The following is a 26,365-nucleotide window of genomic DNA, read 5'->3' as shown; positions in this document are numbered from 1 at the left end:
TCCCAGTCCTGAAGGGAATCTCACAGTAAAAGCAAGCGCCTCTGACTGAGGAGGTAAAGCTGGAAAAATGGAACACTCTGCTTGCCAAGGAAGGGTGTGGTCCAGACTTGGAGCCAAAGGAGTTGTGGCCTCTGTAGATGGATCCTTAGGTGGACAGCCACCCAAGGAGCCATGGGCTGCCCTTCATCTACTGCCCTTCATTGCTGCAGGTGGGAGAAGGCTCATGGTGTGTGTAAGATGAAGAGCATATGACCGATCCCACTGCTGATCCCAAGTCCAGACTCTGTGGCTCTTTGGGTCCCCACCACCTCCCAGGACCTGAGCCTGGATCCTTCTGACCGGAGAGACCTGGTTTTTCTGTCTAAAGGAGAGGAGAATTGTGGGAATGGATCTGCGTTGGTAGGGGTGGGGTGGCCACATAAGACAGGGGGATGCATACATTTCTGACTCACTGAAATAGTGTGTCTCCACTTCCTCACAGTGAGTGTAGGGGCCTTAGTGAGGGCCAAACAAACAGTGTTGGTGTAGAGGTCAGGCTTTTTCTAGGAATCAGGAGGTCTAGACAAATCCTCCTTTTCCTGAAGCTCAGAGACTATCCTCACAGGCTTGTGATTGTGACCTTTGTACAGGATTTCAGGGGCTCAAAGACTTTATCACCTGAATAGAATGCTCAGTTCCCTGTGCATTCCAGGCACTCTGCAGACTTGATGTGTTGTGTTGGCTTCCCTCTGCCTGGGACACCCTTTTCTCTTCCCCTTCAGCCTCCACAGCTGTGTCACTTCCTGCTAGCAGTCTGCTCTGCCTTGTCATAGCTGAGTCAGGCACCTCCCCTGCCTTCTTGTGTCTGCTCACAGCCTAGCCCATACTGTACAACACTGCCCACTCCCTCATGTCTACACTGCAACTCTGAGTTGCTGAGAACAGAGGCCATGTGGAGGCTGCGGGATACATGGGTGGGAGGATGGATGGATGATCTGGCCATTCCATATTGTGTTCTGTGATGATGCCAGCATCACACCCTCTGCCTCAAATGCCTAGTTTGTGCTATGGTCTGAGGTCTGTCTGTGAGCAGCTGCCAAGGGCCAGGGATTGGTGGTCCCAACATATTCTTTCAGCCTCTTTAATAGTGTTTTACAACATGTAGTAGAGTCCTTGGGGGGCTGGATAGGGGCCCACTGATTCAGTTCATTTCACTAAAGGAAACAGCCCTCAGCTCAGAGAGCCCACCCCAAGAGCTGGTGGAGGCGTCTAGTAGTGAGTCACTCATCTGGTAGGTCTGACTGCAACTTGGTCTTCTCATCTACATTTTAGGTAAGTGGATGTCCTGAGAAGAGAAGGCCAGCTGGCCACCTGCCCAGAGCCCTCCCTCCCTAGAGAGGCTTCCCTTGGTGAAGGCACTGTGGTCCATAGCTGTGCCTCGGCTCTGATGACAATAACCTGCAATGTCTGTATGTGTGTGTGTGTGTGTGTGTGTGTGTGTGTGTGTGTGTGTGTGTTTCCTCTGGGTTGTTGTTTGTCCTCATTAGTTTCATTTAAGCTGGTGGGAGACAGGAGATGGCTTCACAATTAACATTTACTGCTCTTCCAAACCCAATTCCTCACACCTATATGGTGGCTTACAACTGCCTGTTACTCCAGCTTCAGGAGATCTGATGTTCTCTTCTGACCTCTATGAGCATCAGGCATGTACATGATGCATAGAAATTCATGTAAGCAAAAACATCCACATATATTTAAGCAACAAAACGACTGCTGATAAAATTGGGCTTCAAGCTCCACAGATAAGGGACGATGCCTTTGCCAACATAGGAGCCCCCTTTCACAGCTCCCTAGAAACACCTGTACCTGAAGGTTGGTGAGTGTCCCTGTAACTCAGAGAGCCTGCTGCATATCTGCAAAACAACACTCCCATGGGAAGAGAGCACGGGGTCTGGACCAAATGTCTCTGTCCAATGTTTGGACCACCTGGCCCAGACCTGCCTTCGTTTCTGTTTCCAAGGCTGAACAGCCTCCTGCATCTGACAAGCACGTCTTTCAATTATGTCTATAGTTCTGTGACTATGCTATGCCCAGTGGCATTGTCTCCATTTCAAAGATGGGGAAGTGAAGGTTCAGAAAGTTTGAGTATGTTTAACCATGTATAGTTTATAAATAAACTAGAGGCTTGAACCAAAGAGCTTTCTTTCCTGTCTACAGTAATTTTTGTACATTGTAGACCTCATGCCATGTGATAATGTTGCAGTTTTACACAGCTATATTTACTGTATTTGCTGGAATTTAAGCTGCTCCCTAGAAGCAATTGTTTGGCTCCTATCCCATAGCCCCAGAGTCACCACTGTTGGCATTTGTTTTTGTTTCCCAAGAAGAAAAAGCATGCCTACTGCTTCCATGATGTCATGGGCCCACGAGGAGGAAGTTGGCAGATGGTATGGGGCAGTCCAGAGCCTGTCCTGAAATCACTGGGATAGCAGACCTATGCATATTCCAGGAGCTTCTAACTCTGGGTCTTACTGGGTAGTGACACTAAGGGGTCCCAGTGTGGATGCCAGTCCCTGACACATGAACAATTCCTCTGTCCTGAGCAAGGTGTGGAACCCACAGACCACCAGCAGCCTGTGCCTGCTCTGCCAATGTGTCATTATCCAGAAGCTAACAGGAGAACACAAGAGAACTCTGGGAGATGCCCTGCTTTCCTCCAGGACATCTTCTGTGACTCCCTCAGAGGTTCTCTGCCTTTCCTTGGACTGCAGTGTACCCTAACCACCACCTGTGACATCAAAAGAAGAGCTGGACCACTAGACCCATCTAGCACTTAGTGTCCTTCCTATCTTATTAGTCTAGTTTATTTTCCTCTTCCTGTCAGTTTAATACTTAAACATTCCCCTCTGCTCCATTAACTATATCCAGTCATGGACCAGGCCTGCTATGCCTCTTGGTACCCCGAGCTTGATGGTGCACAGAGTTTTATAGTCATATAGATCACTGCCTTCAAGCCATGAGGCCTGGAGGTATCTAGGCTAGTCCATGGACTCTGCCACCTTTCTCTTCCCTCTCTGTCAGAAGCAAAGCCTAGGGTGGGAACTCAAAGGTGGGTTGGGAAGAGTCTGCACCCCTCACCCCTCTCATCCTGTACACAGTGATGAGTGTTTCTGCTATCTATCTTCTCCAGAGAAAATAAAAGCAAAATCTGTGACCAGGGTCACAAAGGAGCCTGAGGTCTGAGAGACTCCATGACCAGAGCTGCCAGTGCATACTGGCCCCTGGAAGATGTGGAAACAGCTGTCAGCCATGGCCCTAGGCCTAGGCATTTGGCTCTCAGGAAAACTGGCCACATGCCAGGCTGTTATATATAAGTACTATGGGCTCCAGTCTCTCACTGAAAATGCCTCTGCAGGTGTCCAGCTGCATTAGGAGACTGCATATCTGACTACCCCAGGACCTGACCCATCTACTAGGACCCCTCCATGGCCTGCCCATGTGGTCTCCTCCCTCATCTGTCTCTTATTTCCTACAGAGATTGCCCTCTCACTTCTGGAGAAGATGCAGACCCAGGAGATCCTGAGGATCCTGCGACTGCCTGAGCTAGGGGACTTGGGTCAGTTTTTCCGCAGCCTCTCAGCCACCACCCTTGTGAGTATGGGTGCTCTGGCTGCCCTCCTCGCCTACTGGCTCACTCACCGGCCAAAGGCCTTGCAACCACCATGCAACCTCCTGATGCAGTCAGAAGAAGTAGAGGTGAGCAGGATGGGAACTGTCTAATCATGCAAAGTATCTCCAGGGGGTAGAAGCCAAACCTGTAGCTTGTTTGACCCCAAGTGGCCCAAAGAATCCTGGCTCTGCAGCAGCCTCAAACCCCAGCAACAACAAAGAAGGTGTTGGTACCACTAGACCCATATAACACTTTGAGTCCTTCCCATCAGTTTAATGCTTAAACATTTTCCTCTGCTCCATTAACTGTGTAGACCATAGGCACAGCCTGGCCTTGAGCACTGGACAGGCTAAGCAGACTCTTAGGGACTGCAGGGCAAATTCATTCCCAAGTTCCTGTCTGCAGTCCTAGCTGATAGAAACCAGAGCTGAGCTTATCCTGGGGCCCTGCTCCTTCATAGAACCTAGGCTCACAAGAGGGCTAGCAGCAAGGAAAAAGATACATTGGCTTGCCAACAAGGCACTCATGAGATTTGCTTCTCCAAACTTATGGTTATCGCTTTTGGGTTTTAAGATGTATTTATTTTTACATGCATTGGTGTTTTGCCTGAATGTATGTCTGTGTGAAGGTGCCAGAGACCCTGGAACTGGAGTTAAAGACAACTGAGAACTGCCATGTAGGTTCTGGGAATTGAACCTAGGTTCTCTGGAAGAGCAACCAGTACTCTTTAACCATTAAGCCATCTCAGCAGCCCTTGTTTTTTTTTTTTGTTTTTTTTTTTTTTGTTTTTGTTTTTGTTTTTGTTTTGTTTTGGCTTGCTTTTTCTTCTTTTAATTCTGCCTGTGTTCTAACCTCTTGTGTGCATTTTCCATGAATAGTATATTCACATCATTTATAAGAAACAAAAGGCCACATGCTGAGAACTTTTGCCTCCTGCTGTTGAACTATCGATTCTGTTAGATGATTTGGGGTTGGTTGGTTGGTTTTCTCTAGACATAGTCTCATATAACTTAGACTGGCCTCAGACACCTAATCCTCCTGCCTCTGCTTTCCCCAGTGCTAGGATTACAAATGTACACCATCACACCTAGCTCCCCAGTTTTAAATGAGATCATGTTATACACACGTGTGCACCTCACTTTGTTCTTGATAATACATCTTGGTGACCACCAACCTGGCAGTGTTTTACCAGCTGGGAAGGGCCCAGATCCTTCTCTAATAGGGGTCTCGATTCTTGGGAAATCTTCCTAGTAGGAGTGGAATGTGCAAAGGCCCAGGTGTGGCCTTGGGAAGTGGTAGTTTGTGTTTGGGGCTGGGCAGTTGGAGAGGGACTGGAAAAGACATGCAGGATGGTGACGAGAACGGAGAACAGAAATCCTAGGCTGGTGGCCTAGAAGTGCCTTCCTGAGATATGCGGTTCTTGGCTCTGAGCCACCGTGTCACTGAGTCCTTGTTTGTAAATTGGGTACTCCAAAGAGCACCAAAGGATTGGCAGGGTGGTGCAGAGAAATTATTAAGAATGGTTGGACTGTGGTTCAGCTTATATATAAGTCACCTGGACAGAATTTAGAGACGCTCAGGGTGAACATGGATTTATTGGTGCGTTTTAGTGGAGAGACATGACTAGTTTCTGCTGTAGAAAGGTAGTGGTTACAGAGCAGGTATGAGGAGGCAGCTTTGAGCACCTGGGTTGGGTGATAGTGGCCTGGTGGGGCTCAGGGTGGTGGGAGGGATGACTTCTGTTCAGTTGTAAACATATAGAATGGGTGACTATGTGAGTCTCACTGAAACAAAGGACAGGGCATGGGAAAAAGCTAAGGCCACCCTTTCAGGGAATATTTCTCTGTCCCTGTCTCTCAGGAACATATGAGCGGTGTGTGAGGAGGCAAAGGTGACAGGGGCAAGAAGCAAGATGAGGGAAGCAAGCACCCAGTATTTCTTGGGACATAGATAATTCAGACTATTTCATGCCCGCCGCTTAAAACCCTTCCCTGGTTGTCTACTGCCCTCACCCAAAGTTCATCCCCCACTCCTGGGTCTGTGGCCCTATCTAGACAGCTCTCATCTCATGTTCATCTAGAGTTCCACAGATTACCCACAGTTCTCTAGCACCCTGTGCTCCTGTACCATAAGTGTGTGCTTGCTACTGCCTGCTATGCATTCTCCCTGGCCCAACCCCTGTGCATCCATCAGACTCCAGCCAGGTGACCCTGCCCAACACACAAGCATTGCTCCCCTCTTCCAGTCCCTGGCACAGTATCTTGCAGTGTCATATCTGCTGCCTGGGTGTGAAATGGGTCTGACAGCATGTACCCTAATTTCCCACATTGGTCTTTCTTGGGCAGAACTGGCCAAGAACTTTCCACTCCAAACAGCTGAGAGCTGCCTGTGGTTTTGCTTTTGGCTGTTTGTTCTGTGGTGCTAATTTTTTCTCTAGACTCAATGTTCCAAGAACTAGCCAGCTCTGGGCCATCCCAGGATAACCCAAATAGCACTGAGAGATCAGGCAGAGCTGTGGTACAGAAACACTCTGGACTTAGGGGCCTTGGGGAAGAGGAAAGCAGATCCACAACTCCTGTCCCCGGCCCCATCACAGAGGGTCTTCCCTTTGTCCCTCTCCAGATCAGCATTGTGGAGGGGCCAGGATCTTGCTACGTGGTCTGTCCTTCCTTCACACACTCTTAGGCTTCAGTCCTGGGAAATCACCTTAGAGAACAATCCTCAGAAATCTATGCTAGCATGCCAGTGATGGAAGCCAACCTTAGCTTAAGGCTATGCACAGCTTATCTAGGAGCATAGCAGTGCATGGCCAGTTTCAGGGTGCCTTGGAGGTTAATCCTGAACATAAATGATAATAGACTCCCCTTCTATTGTGGAGCCACATCTAGAGTTCCTGAAAATTGTGGACATTATGTGTATGGTATTCAAAGGCTATGTGCTTATCGGATGTGTATGTGTGTAAGACACTGTTAAAGTGGGTCTGAATACCCAGAACTAGTTGAGTGTGGATGCATCCAGACTGGGTGCGTATGCTCTGGTGTGAACAGGCCATGAATATGAATACTTCCAAGCTTCTACTATGTGAACCAGGAATGCATCCAAGCTGTGTACATACCAGGGCCCATACCTAATGTCCCTGCCTGCCACTGCCAACTTTTCTGGTGTGTTTGGCTTCTAGGACAGTGGTGGAGCCCGGCGATCTGTGATTGGGGGTAGCACTCAGTTGCTTACCCACTACTATGATGATGCCCGAACCATGTACCAGGTGTTTCTCCGTGGGCTTAGCATCTCAGGTGAGGAGGAGTATATGGAGAGTTGTATCAGGCACTGAACAGGTCTCTAGCATGGTACTAGGTACACAGCAGTGCCCAGGTCATCAGAGAGTCCCTGGTCTTTCCACCAGTTAGCAAGACAGCTGACTTACATGGCTCAGGGCTGACTTCAGCTCACTTCAACCTTCACCCTGACTTTCTGATGTTGGGCCTACTCTGTACACCCCTATGGACAGCCCCCGGGGAGCCTACTGTTATATCACACTATCAATTACAGTTTAAAACGTGCACCCCTGATGCCTCAGTAGTCCCAGGGTGTGAGTCAAAGAGAGGCGGTCACAGAGAGTCACCCTGTTCTCCCACTGCCTCTCCCATAGGGACTGTCACGTAAATCATAGTAGGAACTGGGTACCACTTTATCACACCCCTAACGTCCCAAAATCTGGAGAGAAGCTGTTCTTGCATTCTTATGACCTTCTTGGGCCCACAACAGGTGAGAGAAACTGCTCGAGGGAAGTTTCCTGGACCCAGAGGTATCCACAGCACACAATTTCCACCCTGTGTTTGGTGGACAGGGGCAGGAGGTGAGTCCACCCTCTCCCCTCCCTAACGCAAGGCCCACTTGTCTCTCTGCAGGGAATGGGCCCTGTCTTGGCTTCCGGAAGCCAGAACAGCCTTACCAGTGGCTTTCCTACCAAGAGGTGAGTGAGAGCACAGGCCCCACCCGTCCAGCCCTACAGACCTGGTGCCCTGTTTGGTTGGGGGAGGAATACCAGCTAGGTCCCAGGGGCCTCCTTCCTGAAAATTAGTCTTCACAGTGAAAAGTGTGTGTGTGTGTGTGTGTGTGTGTGTGTGTGTGTTGGAACATAATATGAAGATAGAACAGTGTGAATTCAATGGCTGATTTATCTGAACTGATATGAGAAACTGTTTAGTGACAGACACTCAATTCAGATGTTATCTATGGTAAAAGGAAAAGGAAATCTTTCAAATGCAGTAAAAAAAAAATTAAATGAAGCCATAAAGGTAAAATAAAATAGACTATAACATATAAATACATGTTCAATATTAAAGAATCTTCTTATTCAAAACCTTTGGAGAAATGTATTACACTGAAAAACGTCCCCATTTGAAGCTTGATACATAATGTCTGAAAGATCTTTTTTATTTTTATAGTTATTTTTAAAATCATTGACATGATGTATATAATGTGTTGAGTTGCTTTTGCTTCCCCTCACCCCCTCTCATGCCACTGAACTCCTTCCTGACAAGCCCCTTCCTACCGTCCTGTCTGTCTGGTTTTGGTGACCAACTAAGTTTCAGTAGGTTTGTCTTCATGGGAATGGGTAGAGGGTTAGTTACAGGAGCATGAGCACCTTATCAGTGACTATACCAATGAAGAATATGACCCCATCCCCAGCCATTGACTTTGGACATCTCTCAGGGGATAGGTGGGGCTTCATGAACCCCTCGAAATCCATGATATTGACAAAGGGGAATCACTTTTTATTGCCCCCTACTTTCCCACCTAATTCCTCTCATCAGCCTCAAAGCTTTCTGTATACCTGGGTGGGGAGCCCCGAAGTTCAGACAGACTAGTAGGAAAGTTGTGTGGACAGCCCCATTGAAACCTCTCCATTTCTCCACCACCCCACCTCACCCCCATCCATCTGTGTGCAGGTGGCCAAGAGGGCTGAATATCTGGGATCAGGACTTCTCCAGCACGAGTGTAAAGTAGGCACAGAGCAGTTCATTGGTGTTTTTGCACAGAATCGGCCAGAGGTGAGCATCAGTCTGACTTCTTTTAGAGGCATCAGTAGACTAGGGATAGGAAGTCTTGTTCCCCCACCCCCACCCCCACTTGGTAGGGCCTGGGATCTGACAAAAAGTGGAAACCTAGGGCTACAGCACTACCACCTCATCCCCAGATCTTCCCTGTAGCAGGAATAGATGCCCTACCCAAGCCCCATCCACATTGTACTTGGAGCCACAAGGGAGGAAAAGTCATGAGGAAGAGGCCCATGCAGGGTCAGACAGTAGATTTAGTCTGTTTGTACATGAAATCTAGAGGTTACATACTAGCAAAGCAAGTGTGGTCTAGAGGTTTTCGGGCTAGCCTCAGCACACAGTGACTCACTGGACCTATCTTATGTCCTTTCTCCCCAACCCTAACATTGCATTTCTGTAGTGGATCATTGCAGAGCTGGCCTGCTACACATATTCCATGGTGGTGGTCCCACTCTATGACACCCTGGGCCCAGGGGCTATTCGCTACATCGTCAATACAGGTGAGCCCCCACTTCCATTCCCTCCTGAATAAGCATCCAGCCCTCATCCTCCAACCTCTTAGGTCATACTGATTGTTGGAGATTCCGAAAACCCATTTTACTTCAGTTCTCAGAAAACACTAAGGTATTAGATGGATACAATAGAAAATATCTGAAATCCCAGCACTTGGAAAGTTGAAAGGGGAGGATCAGAAGTTCAAAGCCACTCTCCAGTGTATAGCTAGTTGGAGACCAACCAGGGCTATGTGAAACTCTTACCTCACAATCTAAAAACCAAAGCAGAACACTAGGGGCTTACATGATGGCCCCTGACTTATCCTCTTCGGCTAAACTGTCCTTATTCAGGTTTTACCTAAAGCTGCCTTCCATAATGGGTCTGTGATGCCATGAGGGAACTTCTAAGAGGCTGTGGCCATGTCAGGTTCCTGCAGCTTAGCATCATCACAGGCAGACCTGAGCTAATGGGAGCTGAACAATCTGCTTCAGGATGCTTTTGCCTAAAAGGCTTTTGCCCTTCACTCCTCCTAGTACTCATAATACACGACCCTCATAGCCTGTCTGACACACTTATTTACACATGAGCTGGCATAGTAGCCTGCATGACCTGCTCAGTCCCAGCCTGCATCTGCTCAGCCTGACTCTCCCCTTTGGCCCCTGCAGCGGACATCTGCACAGTGATCGTGGATAAACCTCAGAAGGCTGTACTTCTGCTGGAGCATGTGGAGAGGAAGGAGACACTGGGGCTCAAGCTAATCATCCTCATGGAGCCATTTGAGGATGCCCTGAGAGAGAGAGGACAGAAATGCAGGGTGGACATCAAGTCTATGCAGGCTATAGAGGTGAAAATCTGCATCTAGGATATTTGCTGGGTTAGAGTCACAGCATTTGCCACCTACCCCTTTTTCATGCCTTCGGGTGGCTGTTCAGGGCCCTTTGGATGCATCAGTAGCAAGACAAGGCAGGCTTTGCAAGGAATAGTGGAGGGAGACTGGGAGTCGGTGCCTATAGGAATCCTCTAGATTGAGACTCTGAGATTGGCCTGGTCAGAGTGGCCCCAGGCACCAACAGATGGATGGCAGCACCAGCCTGAGAGGCACTCACATGGTCCCTCAAGCTTCCTTGTCTGCAGAAGATGTAAATGTGCATGTGTACCACAGGACTGGGTGGTTCAGGAACCTGGGGAGGTTCTTTCAATAGGACCCAGACCCTCCCAGCAGCCAATAAAGTTAATTTTCTGTACATGGCCACCCCAGGGGCATAAGATTGGTGGCAGTGAATGGTATAATAGTGATGCAAGGCATCCTGGCCTCTTGGGCCTCAGACTTGCTCAATAGCTTTGACCTCTACCATGCTATATGGGATGTAGGTTCCCAAGCCCTTCAGTTGTGCTCATGCCTCTATCTGTCCTTCACTGTACCCATGACCTTGTAACCCTTTGTGACAGTAGCCACACCTGCACTGGCAACCTCTGTCCTTGCCTCCCCACTACCCCCCATCAACTGTTCATCTAGAAGCCCGTGTATGTTCTCTAGTGTGTCCAAAATGAATGTGTATGGTACCTGGGTTCTCCCTGAGTGTCAGGTTCTCTGTCTATAGCATATATATGGGGGGGCAGGCCTGCAGCCCCTCAGGACCCCCCCTTTTCCCCAGGAGCCTCAGGCTAGAATATGTCTGAGGAGGGACCACTCAAGTGGCATTTGTCACCACAGTCCATGTCCAGTCAGGGATCCTAAACTCTGGGCTTGGTGTAAGAGCAAGGCCTACTGTGGTGAGTGATTTTGACTTTTTAAATCTTATGCTAACCTGTGAGCATTTTTAAAAAATAGTATTTTCTTTTTTCAGGACTGTGGCCAAGAGAATCACCATGCCCCTGTGGTAAGCTAATCACTCAGCAGGTATTGGTGAGCAAGATAATGAGTAAGACCAGTTCTTTTGGAGCCCCCTCACTGCACAGGGTCGGGTAGAGAAGCCAACAAGTACCTGCCTGCTAATAAGCAGTTCCTGTGTGCAGCCTAGGAATGCCTGCCCAGCTGCCCAACACTGCTGTGGGCTGAGAGCCCAGGGAAGGACTGAGGACAGGAGTTAGGTGTTGGGAGAGAGACAAAAGGTCATCCAGTCCTGAGTACCCTTGGCTCCCTTGCTCCAGTGTATCTTTTTAATGGGGAGGTCTTGTTTCTGCTTATCGCCCTTCAATGTTATAAACCCCATGGAGCATAAGATGAACAGAAGCATCCAAGGCATCCAAGAACTAGAAGTAGACCCCGTGGCCCAGGGGCTTTGGCATCAGCTGTCTTTTTTTTTTTTTTTAAATGTGTATGTGACTCTGTGTGTGTGTGCGCGCGCACACACACACACACACACACACACACACACACACACACAAAATCATGTTTATATGTATACAAGTGTTGGCACACATGCATGCAGAAGCCCAACATCAGCCTCAACTCATTTTCTTTAGGCACCAATCTTAGAGACAGGGCCTCTCAACTGGCCTGGATTTTGCCATGTAGGCAAGGCTGGCTAGCCAGGGAGCCTATCAGTCTGATGGTCTCTGCCCCCAAGTGCTGAGATAATGAGAATGAGCCACCACTCTAGACTTTTCCTCATTCATCTTCATTCCTTGAACTTTTCTGGGTGTCATCCCATGTAGTCCCGCCCAAGGTCAGGTAGCAATGACAGTCTGCCTTCTGAACTGGGTATTGAAGGGAGAAGTCCAGGCTTCTCACAAGGCTTCTAGGACCCCCTCCTACCTAGTCTTTACCATTCCCTTGCCACCTCTGGTGAGCTTTCTCATACCCAGGCCAGAGCAGGTCATAGCTCTGTTTCCTAGAGCCCTCCATGAGTACCCTGGGTACTTTTACATCTCCCCCACACCAGACTCAGCCTCACAGAACTGCTCTATGATTCTTCAGCACACCCTATGTCCAGCACCATGGTTTCTGTGTCCACAAGTCCCTCCCAGAAGCTCCCCTCATCTGGATAAATCTTATCTTGCTTTCACATATCACTTTGCATGCTACCCTGTGTGCACACGGACTAAGCGGGCTCAATCTAGTGACCTAGGGCCATGGGCCCAGTGCTGCAGTGAGGGCCTGATTCAGAGCTTGGGATATTTTAAACAGCTCAACAGAAAGCCATGCCTACTAGTAAGGAAGGATCTTTGGCTTCTGCAGTCCAATCCCATGTAGAACTCTGCTCAGGCTGGAGTAGGGAAAATAGGACCAGGTGTGAGGTTGGTAGGACATACATATATCCACATACATTCCTGGGAGCTTACCTGACCGTCTTTCCAACTGTCGTACACAGGAGTATGTAACATGTCCAGTACACCATTCACTATAGCACATACATGGGGCTGGGTCATAAAGGGGTTCTGCTGGCTCTGCCCAACACATGTCTCTTCTTGTTCCTGCAGCCCCCACGACCTGATGACCTCTCTATTGTGTGTTTCACAAGTGGTACAACAGGTAAGTGGAGGTTCAGATTACTAGCCATGACTACTCTGTTGCTGGCTCCCTGACAGGAGACTTTAGGAGTCTCTTGTGCCCTCTGTGGTATGGTCCTGGTCCTGTTCAGCTACTGTTGTTGTCTCCCTTCTGCTTCTGCCATTGGCCATTCTAGGCAAGGCAGGACTGGCCAGATGTAGAAAGATGATGAGGGGACCCAGCACCTTCTAGATTTGGGACAATAGACTCTAGGCAGCTGGTTTACAAGCTGGAGATGCCCTCTGAGTATAGAGTCATTTCTTTAGGAGAAATAGTTCTCCTCTCTGTTTTCTGCTCCTGCCTGGCCTTTGTGTCAGAAACCAGAGAAGGAGTATGAGGTTAAAAATCCATTTCTACTACTGGTTAGAGTACCGTAAGTCAAACATTTAAGCCCTCTGCTCTCACCTTCCCCAAGTCCTCACCTGGGATGAGGTATTTAAAGGTGTCAAATAAGATGTGGGATGGGATGTGCAAAGACAGCCATAGGCAAGGTTGCCAGGAAGAAGACATGAGCAGAAATGACTGTGTCTGGTGCTGACCAAGGGGTATACCAGCAAGAAGAATTTGGAGATGCTTCCTGGAGGAGGTACAGTTGTAGCACTTTGCAGTCTACATAGCCTTCCCTGTCCCTGCTTTCACTGTAACCCTCAACATGGTCTGTGAGGCTAGCAGGCTTGACAGCAAACCAGCTCCAAGAGATACCAGCCGCCACATGGAGCACCGGGATCAGCCTCCTGTCCTTTGAACCGCCCTTCCAGGGACCTTCTCACTGCTGCCTTGCTCATCTGATGACTTAGGGAAAGTCTTAGTTACTTTTCTGTGGCTCTGATGACTAAGGCAGCTTATAGAAAGAAGGGCTTATTTAGGTTTGTGGTTCCAAAGGGTTAGAGTCCATGATGGTAGAGACAAGGCAATAGGTAGCAGACATGGCGGACTGGAGCTGGCAGCTGAGGTCTGAAGCTCACACCTCCAACTGCAAGCAAGAAGCAGGGAAAGCAAACTAGCCATGGCACGAGTCTTTACACTCTCAGAGCCTGCTCCCAGTGACACACTTCCTCCCAAACAGCTCAAACAGTGTCACCAACTGAGACTATAGGAGGCACTTCCATTCAATCACAGGAAGTTACTTGCTTCACCTTGATTGGACAAGAAGTCCCCAGCATTCACTTCCAGACCAAGGACTGGCCTGTGGGCAGTGACCTGGGATCCCTGAACCTTTTACAGTAATAGCCTAGTCAGCATTTGGGAGACCCCTGACCAGCCACATAAGCCAGATTATGCATACTAGTAGAATTTGATAGCATGAGTTTATTAGATAGGGAGTGGGGATGGATTCTTGCCATTAACTCAAGCCAGTTTAAAGTTGTTTTTTTTTTTTTTTTAAACTGTTTTGCTAAATCCTCTAAAAAAGTAACATAGCTCCCATTCTCCAGAGCCAGCCTAGAATTTTAAAAGTGCCCTTCAGGCTTATGTTGCTTTTAAAATTGCCCTTCCTGAAGTCTTTTTGGTGTTGAGTTTCATAGCTTTTTTTTTTTTTTTTTTTTTTTTTTTTTTTGGTGACATGGTTTTTGGGAACAAGTTACTGAAGTCACTGGCTGTGGCTTTTAGATTTGGACCTCCTTGCTCTCTAAGAGTAACACCGGGGTTTTAGTAGCTCATTGGTCAATGCCGCTGCACTTTTATCTGAAGAAGTATTCCATGCTGTTGAACTATGCTGCTGGCCAGGTGGAAAGCACAGCTGTCACATCCAGTGCCTTCCCAGCCGGGGACTCACAATGGAAGTCAAGATGTCCTTACCTGTCTGTGCAGAGGAGCAGCATGCGTGGGGCTGGAAAACTGCTCCACCTTCTGCTTTAAAGCCACGGCCAGTGCCAGGCAGCTCTGAGATAGCAAGCAGGCCTTTGGCCTGAAATCGTCCCGCTGGACCACATATTTGGACTTCCTTGGATTTAGGCTAAGCCTGCGTTGTGCCTCTTTCATCCCTCCTCTTGTCAGCATGTCAGCCACACTTGTCGTCGTCGGTGTCACAGCATAGCCACATGCTATCTTTGCATGCAGGATGTCTGGCTGTCAGCCTCAGTGAAAGACGCTACACTGTTCTTCCAGCGGGGGAAATGTAAAAAAATATGACCGGACACTGACATTTGGCAGGATCTTCCAGAGAGAGGTCCTAGCCTGTGTGTGTGTGTGTGGGGGGGATGTCAGTGCTTTGGAACCCCTAGTCAGGCCAGAGGAGAATGGAAACTGCCACGGCTGTCTGGAGTTGTACCCAGTCACTGTAAACATGCCTGCCGGTACTGTGGGAGACTCCTCAGCACGCCTGCTGTTGTAGCTGGAAAACTGGCCTCTCTTCAGCCTCAGTTTGCAGGGATATTAAATGAATACACTCTGTCCCGTGGATATTTATTGAATATACTTTGTGCAAAGAGTGGAAACCAAGAAATAGAAGATCCTGTATCACTGCAACATCACCTGGCAGTGAGGAGCAGGGGTAGCTCTCACTCTCTGTACCAGCAACAAAGACAACTGAAGAAAATATGCGATTTGGTTCTGCAAACTGGATTGCTCGTAGGTCTGTCTAGGATGACTTTTATTCTCCACATGAGCAATTGGAAAACTTTCTACATCCAGTTTAAAAGACATGCTGCTGGAGATGTAGGCTTGCCCTGAATCTGAGCGGCAGGCAGAGCCTTCAGGGAGACTTGCCTCCTAGGGGACCTTTGCCATCAAGTTGCAGACTCTGATCAACGTTCACTTCTCCTTCGGCCCTTGGGGTCAAATGCAGAGATGACTTGTGGAAATAATCTGAATGATTCTGGGAATATTTTAGGAGTCCCATAGGTGGCTTGTAAAGTGACATTTGAATCTGCAAGAAAATGTGTTTCTAAAATGTCTGAACTTTGGCAGAAGTTCTGGAGAAGAAAAGGGTGCAGAGCTGTCGACACTGTTAGTGTTGGGCCTCAGCTGAGAAGGCTGCAGAAAATTTTCATCTATAGAGACAACTTTCTCTCCTGAGCCTCAGTTTATATTGGCCATGCACATGTCAGCCAGCCCCACAGACCCACCACTCTGTGGCACAAGGACCTATTTTGTGACAGCTCTGTTCTGTAACTAGCATCTGGAGAATGATCCTTAGAAACTTCCAGAACCCGAAGGTGAAAATTGCCAGGTGATGCTCTGAACACTTTAAGGGCTCTGGGATTCCGTAGGATTTGGATCTGGAGGGTCGAGGAGGGGAGATAACATAGGCTCGGGCAGGATGAAGATTCAAGCACAGCTGAAGCAGACCCTGTAGGTCTTGCTCTTTTCAAAATGAAGACACTTTGACAACTACCTATTAGGAAACAATAGTCACTTTTCAAAATCACAAACTTCTATGACCCTCAGAACCATCTCTGAAGTTGACATCGTGGGTGAAAAGCCCCAGCATACAGGTTGAGACCTCACCCATCAAACGTCCTAAGCAGGGGGACACCTCTGTCACTTGAATTTTATGAAAGATAAGGCTTTGACTGATGGCAAATGGGTTACCTGCAATATGAGAAAGCAGGACACAGGGTATACAACTATGAGAAAGAATTTATTTTTATCTCCGTTACTAATTTTACTTGATTGTAGAGGAAAGTTTTCTCTCTTCTCTTCTCTCTCTCTCTCTCTCTCTCTCTCTCTCTCTCTCTCTCTCTCTGCCCCTGGATAAATGTCTTCCTGGTCACTATTGGTCAATAAAGTATCCCATGGTCTCTACAAGTCACAAAGGCTGCATTCCAAAACACAGGGACAGTTTGAACTACGCATGGGTTTGGCATGAAGGGAGGGCGCAAACCCCCATCCTCCCCTCCCTGCACTTCTCCTGCTCCCCAACCTTGTTAGTGGGCATTTTGCTCCTCCCACCAGGTTTGACCTGAGGGATCAAGAACAAGGAAGTGGGTTGTGGAAATTGGGAGACGGTTGAGGGAAAATGTTTAAAACCTACACTTTCATCTGATGTAGGCAGCACCTCTTCTGGGCTCCCTGGACCCTCCTCCACCATGCTCCTAGCTCTCTCTATACCACTAACTCTCTCCTCAGTTTTATGGGGAGGGAGCGTTTGATTGACAAAATACCTGGCAGACCAGCCTGGTGAACAGGTTCCTTTTAACACAGCATCCTCTCCCATCATCTCAGGCTGACTCCTGACTATAGACTGCCTTCTGCCTCTGGGGCTCATTATTTGTTTGCAATCACCGGGGCCTCTTTCTCCTTTCTCACTGGGTTCCCTAGATCCTATTAGCATCTGTGTGAACTCAGGTTTCAGATTAGGATTAAGAGAGGCCAGGGGGTGGTGGCACATGCCTTTAATCCCAGCACTCGGAGGCAGAGGCAGGCGAATCTCTGTGAGTTTGAGTTTGAGGCCAGCCTGGTCTACAGGGCGAGTGCCAGGATAGGCTCCAAAGCTACACAGAGAAACCCTGTCTCGAAAAACAAAAACAAACAAACATACAAAAAAAGTGAGAGGGAGAGAGAGGGAGGGAGGGAGGGAGGGAGAGAGAGAGAGACACACACACACACACACACACACACACACACACACACAGAGAGAGAGAGAGAGAGAGAGAGAGAGAGAGAGAGAGAGAGAGAGAGAGAGAGAGAGAAATGACTCAGTGTAAACCTCTCCAAAAAAATCCTCCTCACCAAACTTGCTTCTTTCTCTCCATTTCCCCCCTTTTGAGGCAAAGTCCACATAGCATGTAAAATTAGAAGCCTCTTTTTGAGACAGAGTCTCAGTCTATAGTTAGTCCAGGCTGGCCTTAACTTGCAGAAATTCTCCTGCCTCAGCCTTTAGAGAACTGAGATTACAGATGTGAGCCCCCATGCCTAGCTTAAATTAACCATTTAAAAATTCTTGTTAAATCTTTTAACATTTGTTTGTTTACTTTGTGTAGGGGTTGGACAGGTACACCCATGTCACATCGTGCCATGCTACAATACATATGAGGAGGTCAAAAGGTAACTTTCAGGCTCCTAATTAATGTCCCTTCTTGCCTTCTGTTTTCAGGGAACCCCAAAGGTGCGATGCTCACCCATGGGAACGTGGTGGCTGATTTCTCAGGCTTTCTGAAAGTGACAGAGGTAAATAAAGTAAACTTCCTATGCAGGTGTTTCTTGAGGGGACACTTGAAGTTGTACTAGCAGGGATGTCCAACCTTCTTTGGATATTACTGTATACATTCTTGTCTTCAATGTGTTAGACCATATTCAAGTTATCCTGAGATGAATATAGAGAGAGGGCCATGGGTTGGATGTGTTTAGAGTTGTGTTTTGTTTTCATTCTTTTAGGGTTTTGTAATTTGGCAGCCGCTTGCAGGCAGGAGTTTCTGTCCTAAATAGAGCAACTCCAACTCCACTTTTACAACCACTTTAAACTCCAATACAGTTTTTTAGTTTTTTGGGGGGGGGTTGTTTGTTTGTTGGTTTGTTTTTGGTTGAGGGTCTCACTATGTATTCAAGGCTGGCCTCAAATACCTGATTCTCTGGCCTGGATCTCCCAGATGCTGGGACTAGGGGCATGAGCTATCAGACCAGCTTTCGATCCCAATGCCAAAATGACCCTTCCCCCTACATTCTAAGAGCTCTGAGAGCCCAGGATGGTGGTGGGGAGCATGTAAACCTACTTTTCATTTTTCACTTCAAAAAACAAGCTCCGTGAACCCCTGTGTGTGCCTTTGTTTCAAGAGTAAGCCTTGATGAGTTGTTTCTCAAACAGGCCAGGGTTTAATTTGGTCATTTTGTGTTTAAGGACTACTTAAGGCTGGGCTTAAAAGTAACTGTAAAGTCCAAACAGCTTGCTTTCTTGGTCTGACAAAAGCATGTTAGTGTTTATAATCAGCTAAGAAAGGAGGAGCTGTCCCAAGGGTGGTAAGTATGTGCTACAGCGTCCTTCGGGAGAAAGGATGCCAGCCAGGCCCTTTCTCCACCGTGAAAACAATCTCTCTCCGAGTGTGTGCTACATGGGGCTTTGGAGTATATACTCCAAACCCTGAGATGCTTTGGTGGGAAACTGAGGCATGGTTGCTGCTTGAGATCAGGTTCTGAGCCATGATTCAGGATTCCAAAGTTTGTCCAAGTTGGTTCCAAAGGCAAAAGGACTTCTAAGACAAGACAGAGAGCAGTTAGGTCCCACTAAGGAAGTCTCCATGCTTTGCTGGCCAGAACAGTCCATGTCTCTGGGATCAGTCCCATCTGGGAGTCAGATGTGGGTTAGTGCCCAGCCTGTGCATTCTCCTTTAAGGCCCCCAGCTGTGACTTGGGAGGCTGTGTCTGGCCACCTGTTTGTGGCTTGGCCTCTTCTCTGCTGCTGTCACCACCCATAACTCAGCCCAGCTGGCACAGATGAGATGAAGGACTCTCTGAGCCACTTTTTTTTTTTTTTTTTTTACAAGGCCTGGAAAATGCCATCCAGTCTCTGCTCGGGTGGCCCAGGGAGACTGCAGCAGATGTTTCAGGAAGGATGGGGAGGGGAGAGAGTCAGGATGGCGCCAGCCAACAGTGACAGACAGACTGACTGCAAGTGAGGTGCAGGCTGTCCTGAGAGGAGACTTCCCTGCGGAGCCTGGCTCTGCTGGTTTATGTGTGCTTCATGTGGCTCTTTGCTTCTGCAGATAACCTACACCCACTGGCGCTGCGACCTAACACTTCGCTTCCTATGCTGCTTCTCTCTCTCTCTCTCTCTCTCTCTCTCTCTCTCTCTCTCTCTCAACTTTCCCTCTCTCTTCCCTCTCCACCTTTCCTCCCCACCTCCTCCTCTCTCTCATCATTTTTTCCTCTCATCTTACCTCTCTCTGTCCTCCTCCTCCCCTCCCCCCACTCCCCATCCACCCCTCCCCCAGGACCATTTTTCTCTTTATTGTTTTATGACTCTCTCGTTGTCTTCCTGTCAGTGTTTCTTTCCTTTCTGTCTCCCATGCCCGTCACCTGCAGAAAGTGATCTTTCCGAGACAGGACGATGTGCTCATCTCCTTCCTGCCTCTGGCTCACATGTTTGAGAGAGTGATCCAGGTAAGACTCCTGCCTGGCTGACTGGGACTTGCCTGGGCTCCTTGTGTTTTCTTGCAGAGTCAGTGGGCTCCCACTTGTGCGGATGTGCACTTTTCCTATTTGCCTTTAGCACACATGTTTGAGCGAATGGTGCAGGTAAGGCCCTGGCATCAGGGAGGCACCCTCTGTGCCAAGAACCTTCACTTATAGGACAGGGTGTCACTTGTCACTGCTGCTGTGAAGTAGGACTAAATGCTCCATCCTTAGAAGATAGCACAGGGGGCCAGAGGGATCTCAGGACCTTGGCCACCCTACCTGTCCTTCCTAGGAGAGCTACTTCAGGAAACACCCAGACCACCCACCTTACCTTACACACAGACACACCTCAGCTGGGCCAGGGCCTGGCTGGTGGCATCTTCTCCAAGAGCATTATAGATTTGCAGAAGTGTTCTGTGACAGACAACATGCTTCTGTCCCATGACTCACAAACTCATGAAAGACAGAATAGAGCAGTAACATTGCGACATTGAACTGTCATGGCTCCTAGGGCTGTAGATCCTGGACTGTGTGAGATTGGTCCTGAGACAGGTTTTGTGGGAGAGAGCAAAGGCAGGAATCCATATAAGATGGTGGATCCTGAGACTTTTCCATGCATATGTCACTCAAAGGACCAGCCTGTGAATAAATCTTTCAAATACATTTCTGCTGTGTCTAGAGGGCAGATCTGCTATCATGGGGCTTGCTTTCCATCTCTCTGGGCCTGGATTAGAATGTCAGTCATTATTGTTAGTTTTGTTCAGCTGGGCAAGTCACTTCATCTCCCTGAGCTTTGCATTCCTCTCCCACCAACAGTCACGCCTTCCTTAAAAGACTGTCCTGGGTGTTAAAGAACAGAGCACATATAAGGTCCCTCGTGTGCTTCTGGCCTCATAGGAACCAGCCAGGAGCCCCTGCTCTCCCACCAGCTCTAGTACCCGAGGAGAACGGCACATCATGTCACAGTTGCAGAGATGTCCCTAGGAAATCTGCAACCTCTTTAGGGACTTGGAGCAGACCCACTTATTGAGAGTGGATAATAGAACATTCCAGAGACCTGAGTTTCTAGGGTGGGATCGGGGTTAGTGTCTGTGAAAGGGCAAGCACCTCCAAGAGTGGCTACATCGCCATCATTACACTAGGCCTCCTCCTTAGGCCTGGCTGGACTAGTGCAAATGTTGTAGGTGGGTGGCTCACTCACTTGCCACTCTTCACTGTCTTGTGGCAGCAGCCAGGGCTGGGTGGAGTCTTGGGTATTCTCCAGGGATGGCAAAACTTTGGACAGCTCTGGCCTGTAGCCAGGAGGACCCACCATAAATGACCCCCCCCATTCTTATCCTCTCTCTCCCTTCAGTCTGTTGTCTACTGCCATGGAGGCCGTGTAGGCTTTTTCCAGGGAGACATCCGCCTCCTCTCCGATGATATGAAGGCTCTCCATCCCACCATCTTCCCTGTGGTCCCACGGCTGCTGAATCGGATGTATGACAAGGTGAGTCCCAAAGACTGGAAGGCTTCATGTTTGCTGGTGTGGACAGAGTCTGGGGTCCCAGAGAGGCTTTCCTTCCCTTCAACCCAGGTCTGAAAGGAAGCCTCCTTTCTTATGTTCCCTGATTCTTCCCTGTGCTTCCTTCTCTTATTTTCTTCAGCCTCCAAAACTCTGACTAAAGAGTCCTGACCTTCCTTCCTCTCTCCTCCCCCTCCCTCTCCTCCCCCTCCTCCCCTCTCCTCCCTTCTCCTCCCTTTTCCTCCCCCCTCCTCCCCTCTCCTCCCTTTTCCTCCCCTCTTCTCCCCTCTCCTCCTGTCTTCTCCCCTCTCCTACCTTTTCATCCCCTCTCCTTCTTTTGCCAAACTGTTCCTGTCCCTTGATAATGCTAACCTTCAGCTTCATGCCACAAACCCAGAGAGCTCTCCCAAGGTTACACTGGAGCAGGGTTCCTCTGCTGGCTAGTCTGGATCCTCCTCCTGAAGGATGTGTTTAGAAGCAAGATAGTCAGGCCCTGAGAGCTGTCTCCTGCTTGTGTCCCTCAGATCTTCCACCAGGCAGACACTTCATTAAAGCGCTGGCTCCTGGAGTTTGCAGCCAAACGAAAGCAGGCTGAGGTCCAGAGTGGAATCATCAGAAACAATAGTATCTGGGATGAACTCTTCTTTAATAAGATTCAGGTAAAGAAACGAGGCTGGGGGTCTAGAGTAACTCTGTGCCCGGTGGATGATTGCATAGGAGAAACAGAGTAGATTGTATCAACAGTCTGTAATACGGTGAAAAAATAACTCTTGTGCTCATGAAGTCAAAGCTTAAGCTGCCACTGATATTTTAGAGCTGTGATTTTTTTTAAGAGATAAATTGCATTTGCTAAAAAAACAACAACCCCTAGGTTGTCCATGCTCTAGTGGATGGCTTCATACCCTTGCATATATGGGCAGCATGAGCTGAACTCCATAGGATGTTAAACAAACCAAAAGACAGGACAGGAAACTGGGAATGGGGAGGGAGTCAGGGATGAACCTGGTAGAGTTAACGAGAGGAATGGGGAGTGAATGTAGTATGAGATTCTCAAAGAAATAATTAAAAATGTTATATACATATGCAAACACACATATTTAAAAGGTCCTTAGAAGGTAAGTCCTTTGACCTCTGCCTTGCCTGGGTTTTCAGGCCATCGCTCTCCACTCAGACATACCTGGGGCCTGAAGGCCTGGGCTTCCTCTTGCTATTCCCAGTAAACTGGCTATGGTGGGTTTTCAATACCACTAGCTCCTCACCAGATGACCGGGAGTTCTCTTTCTCCTCTCTGGTGTCCTGTCCCTTCAACCTCTCCTAAATCAGGTCAGTTCAGAAGCTCCCCTTACTGTGTCACCACCACAGTCTCCATTCGCTGTACCACCCAAGGAATCTAGTTCATTAGTAGTATCAGCTCACTCTTTTTCTTGCTATTCTATTTTTAGCCATGAAAATTAATATTTAAACTCTCTTGGCTCAACTTACAGAAACAAAGTGTTTCAAATATCCTTTGTCCTCTGCAGAACATAGTAAATAAAGGATGGCATTGATTTATAAATGAGAAAAAGGCGATGCCATTAAAATGGATGTTGGAGAAAATTGTCCTAAGTAATTGTTTTGGAGGCCTGTGAATAATGAGAGAGTGAGGAAGCAGCTGAATCCTTTAAGGAGGGGAAGTGTGGTATTTAAAACAAATGCCCTATAGAATAAAGACGCTCCTCTCAAAACGGCGACAGGGTTGGGCATATTGTGGGTTAAGTTGTCTACTGATGGAGTTTACTATTTGGAATGAGAGGGGTCTTCCTCAGCATGCAGCTTCCTTCCTGATATGAGCCCCAGCATCCAGGGCCTAGTTATTGAAAGTTGGCCTTGAACAAGGGCCATCTCTAGTGTCACAAGCATCATCAGCAGCTCCTCTCTTCCCACAGGCCAGTCTTGGGGGTCATGTGAGGATGATCGTTACTGGAGCAGCCCCCGCATCACCAACAGTCCTGGGATTCCTACGAGCAGCTCTGGGGTGCCAGGTATCACCACACAGGGCCTTCCTGGGCAGGGGGCACTAGGATGTATGCTAGGCAATATGGCTCTTATACTCTCTACTATACAGAGGAAGATCCCAGGGGCCCAAGCCTTTCATTCTGTGAGTAAGAAAAGCCCAGAGCCAAAGAGTAGAATGATCTTGCCATTCTAGCATGCTAGCAGCCCTTTACCTGGGTTCTTGCAAGTTTTAACAAAAGGAAAATGAATCAGATAAACTATAAATGTATTCTTAAAGGGCTGGAGAGATGGCTCAAGAGTTAAGAACACTCAAGCTCTTCCAGAGGACCCAAGATTGGTTTCCAAAAACCACATGGTGGCTTACAACTGTCTGTAACTCCAGTTCTAGGGAATCCAATGGCCTCCACTGTCACTGCACACACATGGTGCATATATACACTCACATACATGCATACACATGAAGTAAATATTCTTGTAAAAAATAAAAAATATAAGTGCATCATGGTGTGCTGGAGACTGTCTGCCTCTCTGCACTCTATAGCCTTCAAACCATTCTCCATCTCAAGGCAAGAATATCAGGGAGGGAGAGCCCATTCCTGTGCTGTTACTTGATTATCTCTAAGAAAACCAAAATCAAACAAAGAAAACTATCCCTTCATTTATCCATTCAGTTAAAGTCTGTCAAATTCCTGCAGAGACAGGGTATTGTGTCATGGATGCAGCAGGGCTTCAAGGGAAGTTAAACATGTCTGTACAATGCTTAAATTTTTATACTTTCTATGCCTTGAACTCTGGAGAGGCATGCCAAAGATAAAATCAGATCTGTAGTAGGTCTAGAGTATTAATCTTGAGCTTGCATCAACCAAGTGAAAACAGAGCCTATGGTTGAAATTTGGCCAAACCAAACAACCTAAGTGGTAGCACAGCCCTGCTGTATTCAGTTCCACTAGGGAAAGCTAGGGAATAACAGACAATCAATGCGAGGCAAGCTGGCCAAGAAGGGCCACCAGACAGCACTGGAACAGTGTGGCCCACATCATGGTTTCTGTGTTTTGCTTGAAGGTCTATGAAGGTTATGGGCAAACTGAATGCACAGCTGGGTGTACCTTCACAACGCCAGGAGACTGGACCTCAGGTAGGGCAGCTTGCTCATTTGGGGGTGGGGGGGCACACGAAGTGACAGTCCATGGTCTACTCCAAATCAAAATTCCCAGCATGCAAACTCCCTCCTGGAAATCAAATTTGCACAAGAACTTAGGGAAAAGTGCAAAAGAGATGGAAAAGATAATTAACAGTGTCTAGATCTGGGTTGTGATACTGTGGATCTGATGGGTTTTTTTGTTGCAAAGTTTTGCATCTTCCTTTTTGTATTTTCCTTGTTTTAAATTTTTTATTTGTAATTTAAAATTTCATTAATTTGCTTACTTAGTTTATGTGTGTGCATGTGCCCATGTGCATGTGTGTGTGTTGTGTGTGTGTGTGTGTGCACATCACGCCATGGCACACATGTGGAAGGCTGAGGACAACTTTCATGGGTTTATTTTATCATTCTGCCATGTGGATTTTCTGGATCAAACTCAGATTTGTCAGGCCTGGCAGCAAACATCTTTGCCCACTGATCTTTCTCAAGAGCCAGTCCTGTTTTCTGTCTAAATAAATAGAAGTTGTACAAAATATAGATCACAAAATATAACTCCATGTGGTAAATGCCTGTAATACCAGCATTTTGAGTTTTACAGACTCTTGATAACGACACTGCCTTACTTACAGTTGTTTTAGAACTGTTTTTTAACAAAATGAAAGAAGTGGGTTATGAGTTGAATGTGACTTACAACAAACAGCTCTCCCTCTCTCTCTCTTTTTCTCTCTCTCTTAAATTATGTGTAAGAGTGTTTTTCCTGTGTGTACATATGTGCACAATGGGTGTGTCTGGCACCTGAAGGGGCCAGAAGAGAATGTTGGATCTACTGGAACGAGTGTAGTTAACTGCTAAACCATCTCACCAGCTCCTCTCAGGACTATTTCTTAAAGATGGAACTCCTGAAATGTATCCAGAGGGTAGTGGCAGTCTCAAAAAGAGGTTCATGCACACTCTCTCACTGTGAGGAGATTCCTCCTCCAAAGCAGACAGAAGTGCGTCTGTAGTAGTTAGCCCTTGGGTCATCCATTGCCAGGTTCAGACTGGGCACTGGTCAGACTTGAAAAGCACTCAGCAGGAGAATTCATTACCACTGTCCCTGCTGGGGTCACTGTTTGTTTGTGCTTACATTTGCTCAAATAAAAACTGGAAAATTTAGAATGATGTGCATGCAAAAAAAAAAAAATGCTGGTTAATGCAATAGTATTCCACAGCATCTTGAAACATGATAGGTAGGCTAAAAAGGGAAACTGTATTTGACTGAGCCAGGTAAGGAGTGTTTTTCTTTTGTTATTGTTTTTTGTTTTTTGCTTTTTTATTAATGAATTCTGTTACACTAAAACTAGATAAAGACTGCTTCCTATAGAAACTCTTTGGTCACCTCCCTGCTCCCAAATATTCTTCAGGAACCATCTTTAGAAGTCATGCTCACTAATTTTAAAAAGCATTCAAAGCCGGATGGTGGTGGCACATGCCTTTAATCCCAGCACTTGGGAGGCAGAGGCAGGCAGATCTCTGTGAGTTCAAGGCCAGCAAGTTCCAGGACAGCCATGACTGTTACATAGAAAAACCCTGTCTCAAAAAAAAAAAAAAAAAAGTTTCAGGTTGTGAGCTGCCCAACATGGATCATGGATGTTGGGAACCAAATTCTTCTTTGTAGGAGCAGCAAGCCCTCTTAACTGCTAAGCCAACTCTCCAGCACCTAGCCTTTTTTCTCATTGGCTCCATCATACTGAACCATCATTCCACAAATTCCATTCCTTTTGGACACTTTCATTCTTACCTTTTAAAAGTCACATTTATTTATTTATTTATTTATTTATTTATTTGTCAGGGAGAGCATATACATGTTGTGGTACACATGTGGATGTCAGAAAGAGTCCATTCTCTGTCCACCATGCAGCTTATGGGTATTAAACTTCAGTCATTAGGCTTAGTGCCAAGCCCCTTTTCCCACTGAGCCCACTCTGACCCCACTTAC

The 26,365-nt window shown here is 47.5% G+C and overlaps 1 protein-coding gene across 1 annotated transcript in view; it reads left to right on the top strand.

The window, feature by feature from the left end:
- Acsl6 (acyl-CoA synthetase long chain family member 6) overlaps window positions 1–26,365 on the top strand; it is a 57,799-nt gene that overhangs the window by 12,281 nt on the left and 19,153 nt on the right. Inside the window, exons 2-15 of the mRNA XM_051180685.1 lie at window positions 3,515–3,735; window positions 6,828–6,942; window positions 7,558–7,622; window positions 8,602–8,703; window positions 9,110–9,209; window positions 9,870–10,048; window positions 11,052–11,084; window positions 12,628–12,679; window positions 17,733–17,806; window positions 19,655–19,732; window positions 21,102–21,236; window positions 21,776–21,910; window positions 23,177–23,272; window positions 24,309–24,381. Of these exons, the coding sequence (XP_051036642.1) occupies window positions 3,515–3,735; window positions 6,828–6,942; window positions 7,558–7,622; window positions 8,602–8,703; window positions 9,110–9,209; window positions 9,870–10,048; window positions 11,052–11,084; window positions 12,628–12,679; window positions 17,733–17,806; window positions 19,655–19,732; window positions 21,102–21,236; window positions 21,776–21,910; window positions 23,177–23,272; window positions 24,309–24,381 (1,458 nt within the window). The remainder of the gene's footprint in view (window positions 1–3,514; window positions 3,736–6,827; window positions 6,943–7,557; window positions 7,623–8,601; window positions 8,704–9,109; window positions 9,210–9,869; window positions 10,049–11,051; window positions 11,085–12,627; window positions 12,680–17,732; window positions 17,807–19,654; window positions 19,733–21,101; window positions 21,237–21,775; window positions 21,911–23,176; window positions 23,273–24,308; window positions 24,382–26,365) is intronic.

Source organism: Phodopus roborovskii, unplaced genomic scaffold, assembly GCF_943737965.1.
Source record: "Phodopus roborovskii unplaced genomic scaffold, PHOROB, whole genome shotgun sequence".
Classification (NCBI taxonomy): domain Eukaryota; kingdom Metazoa; phylum Chordata; class Mammalia; order Rodentia; family Cricetidae; genus Phodopus; species Phodopus roborovskii.
Note: the sequence above shows the minus strand (reverse complement) of the source record. Positions and strands in the feature narration are given on the sequence as shown.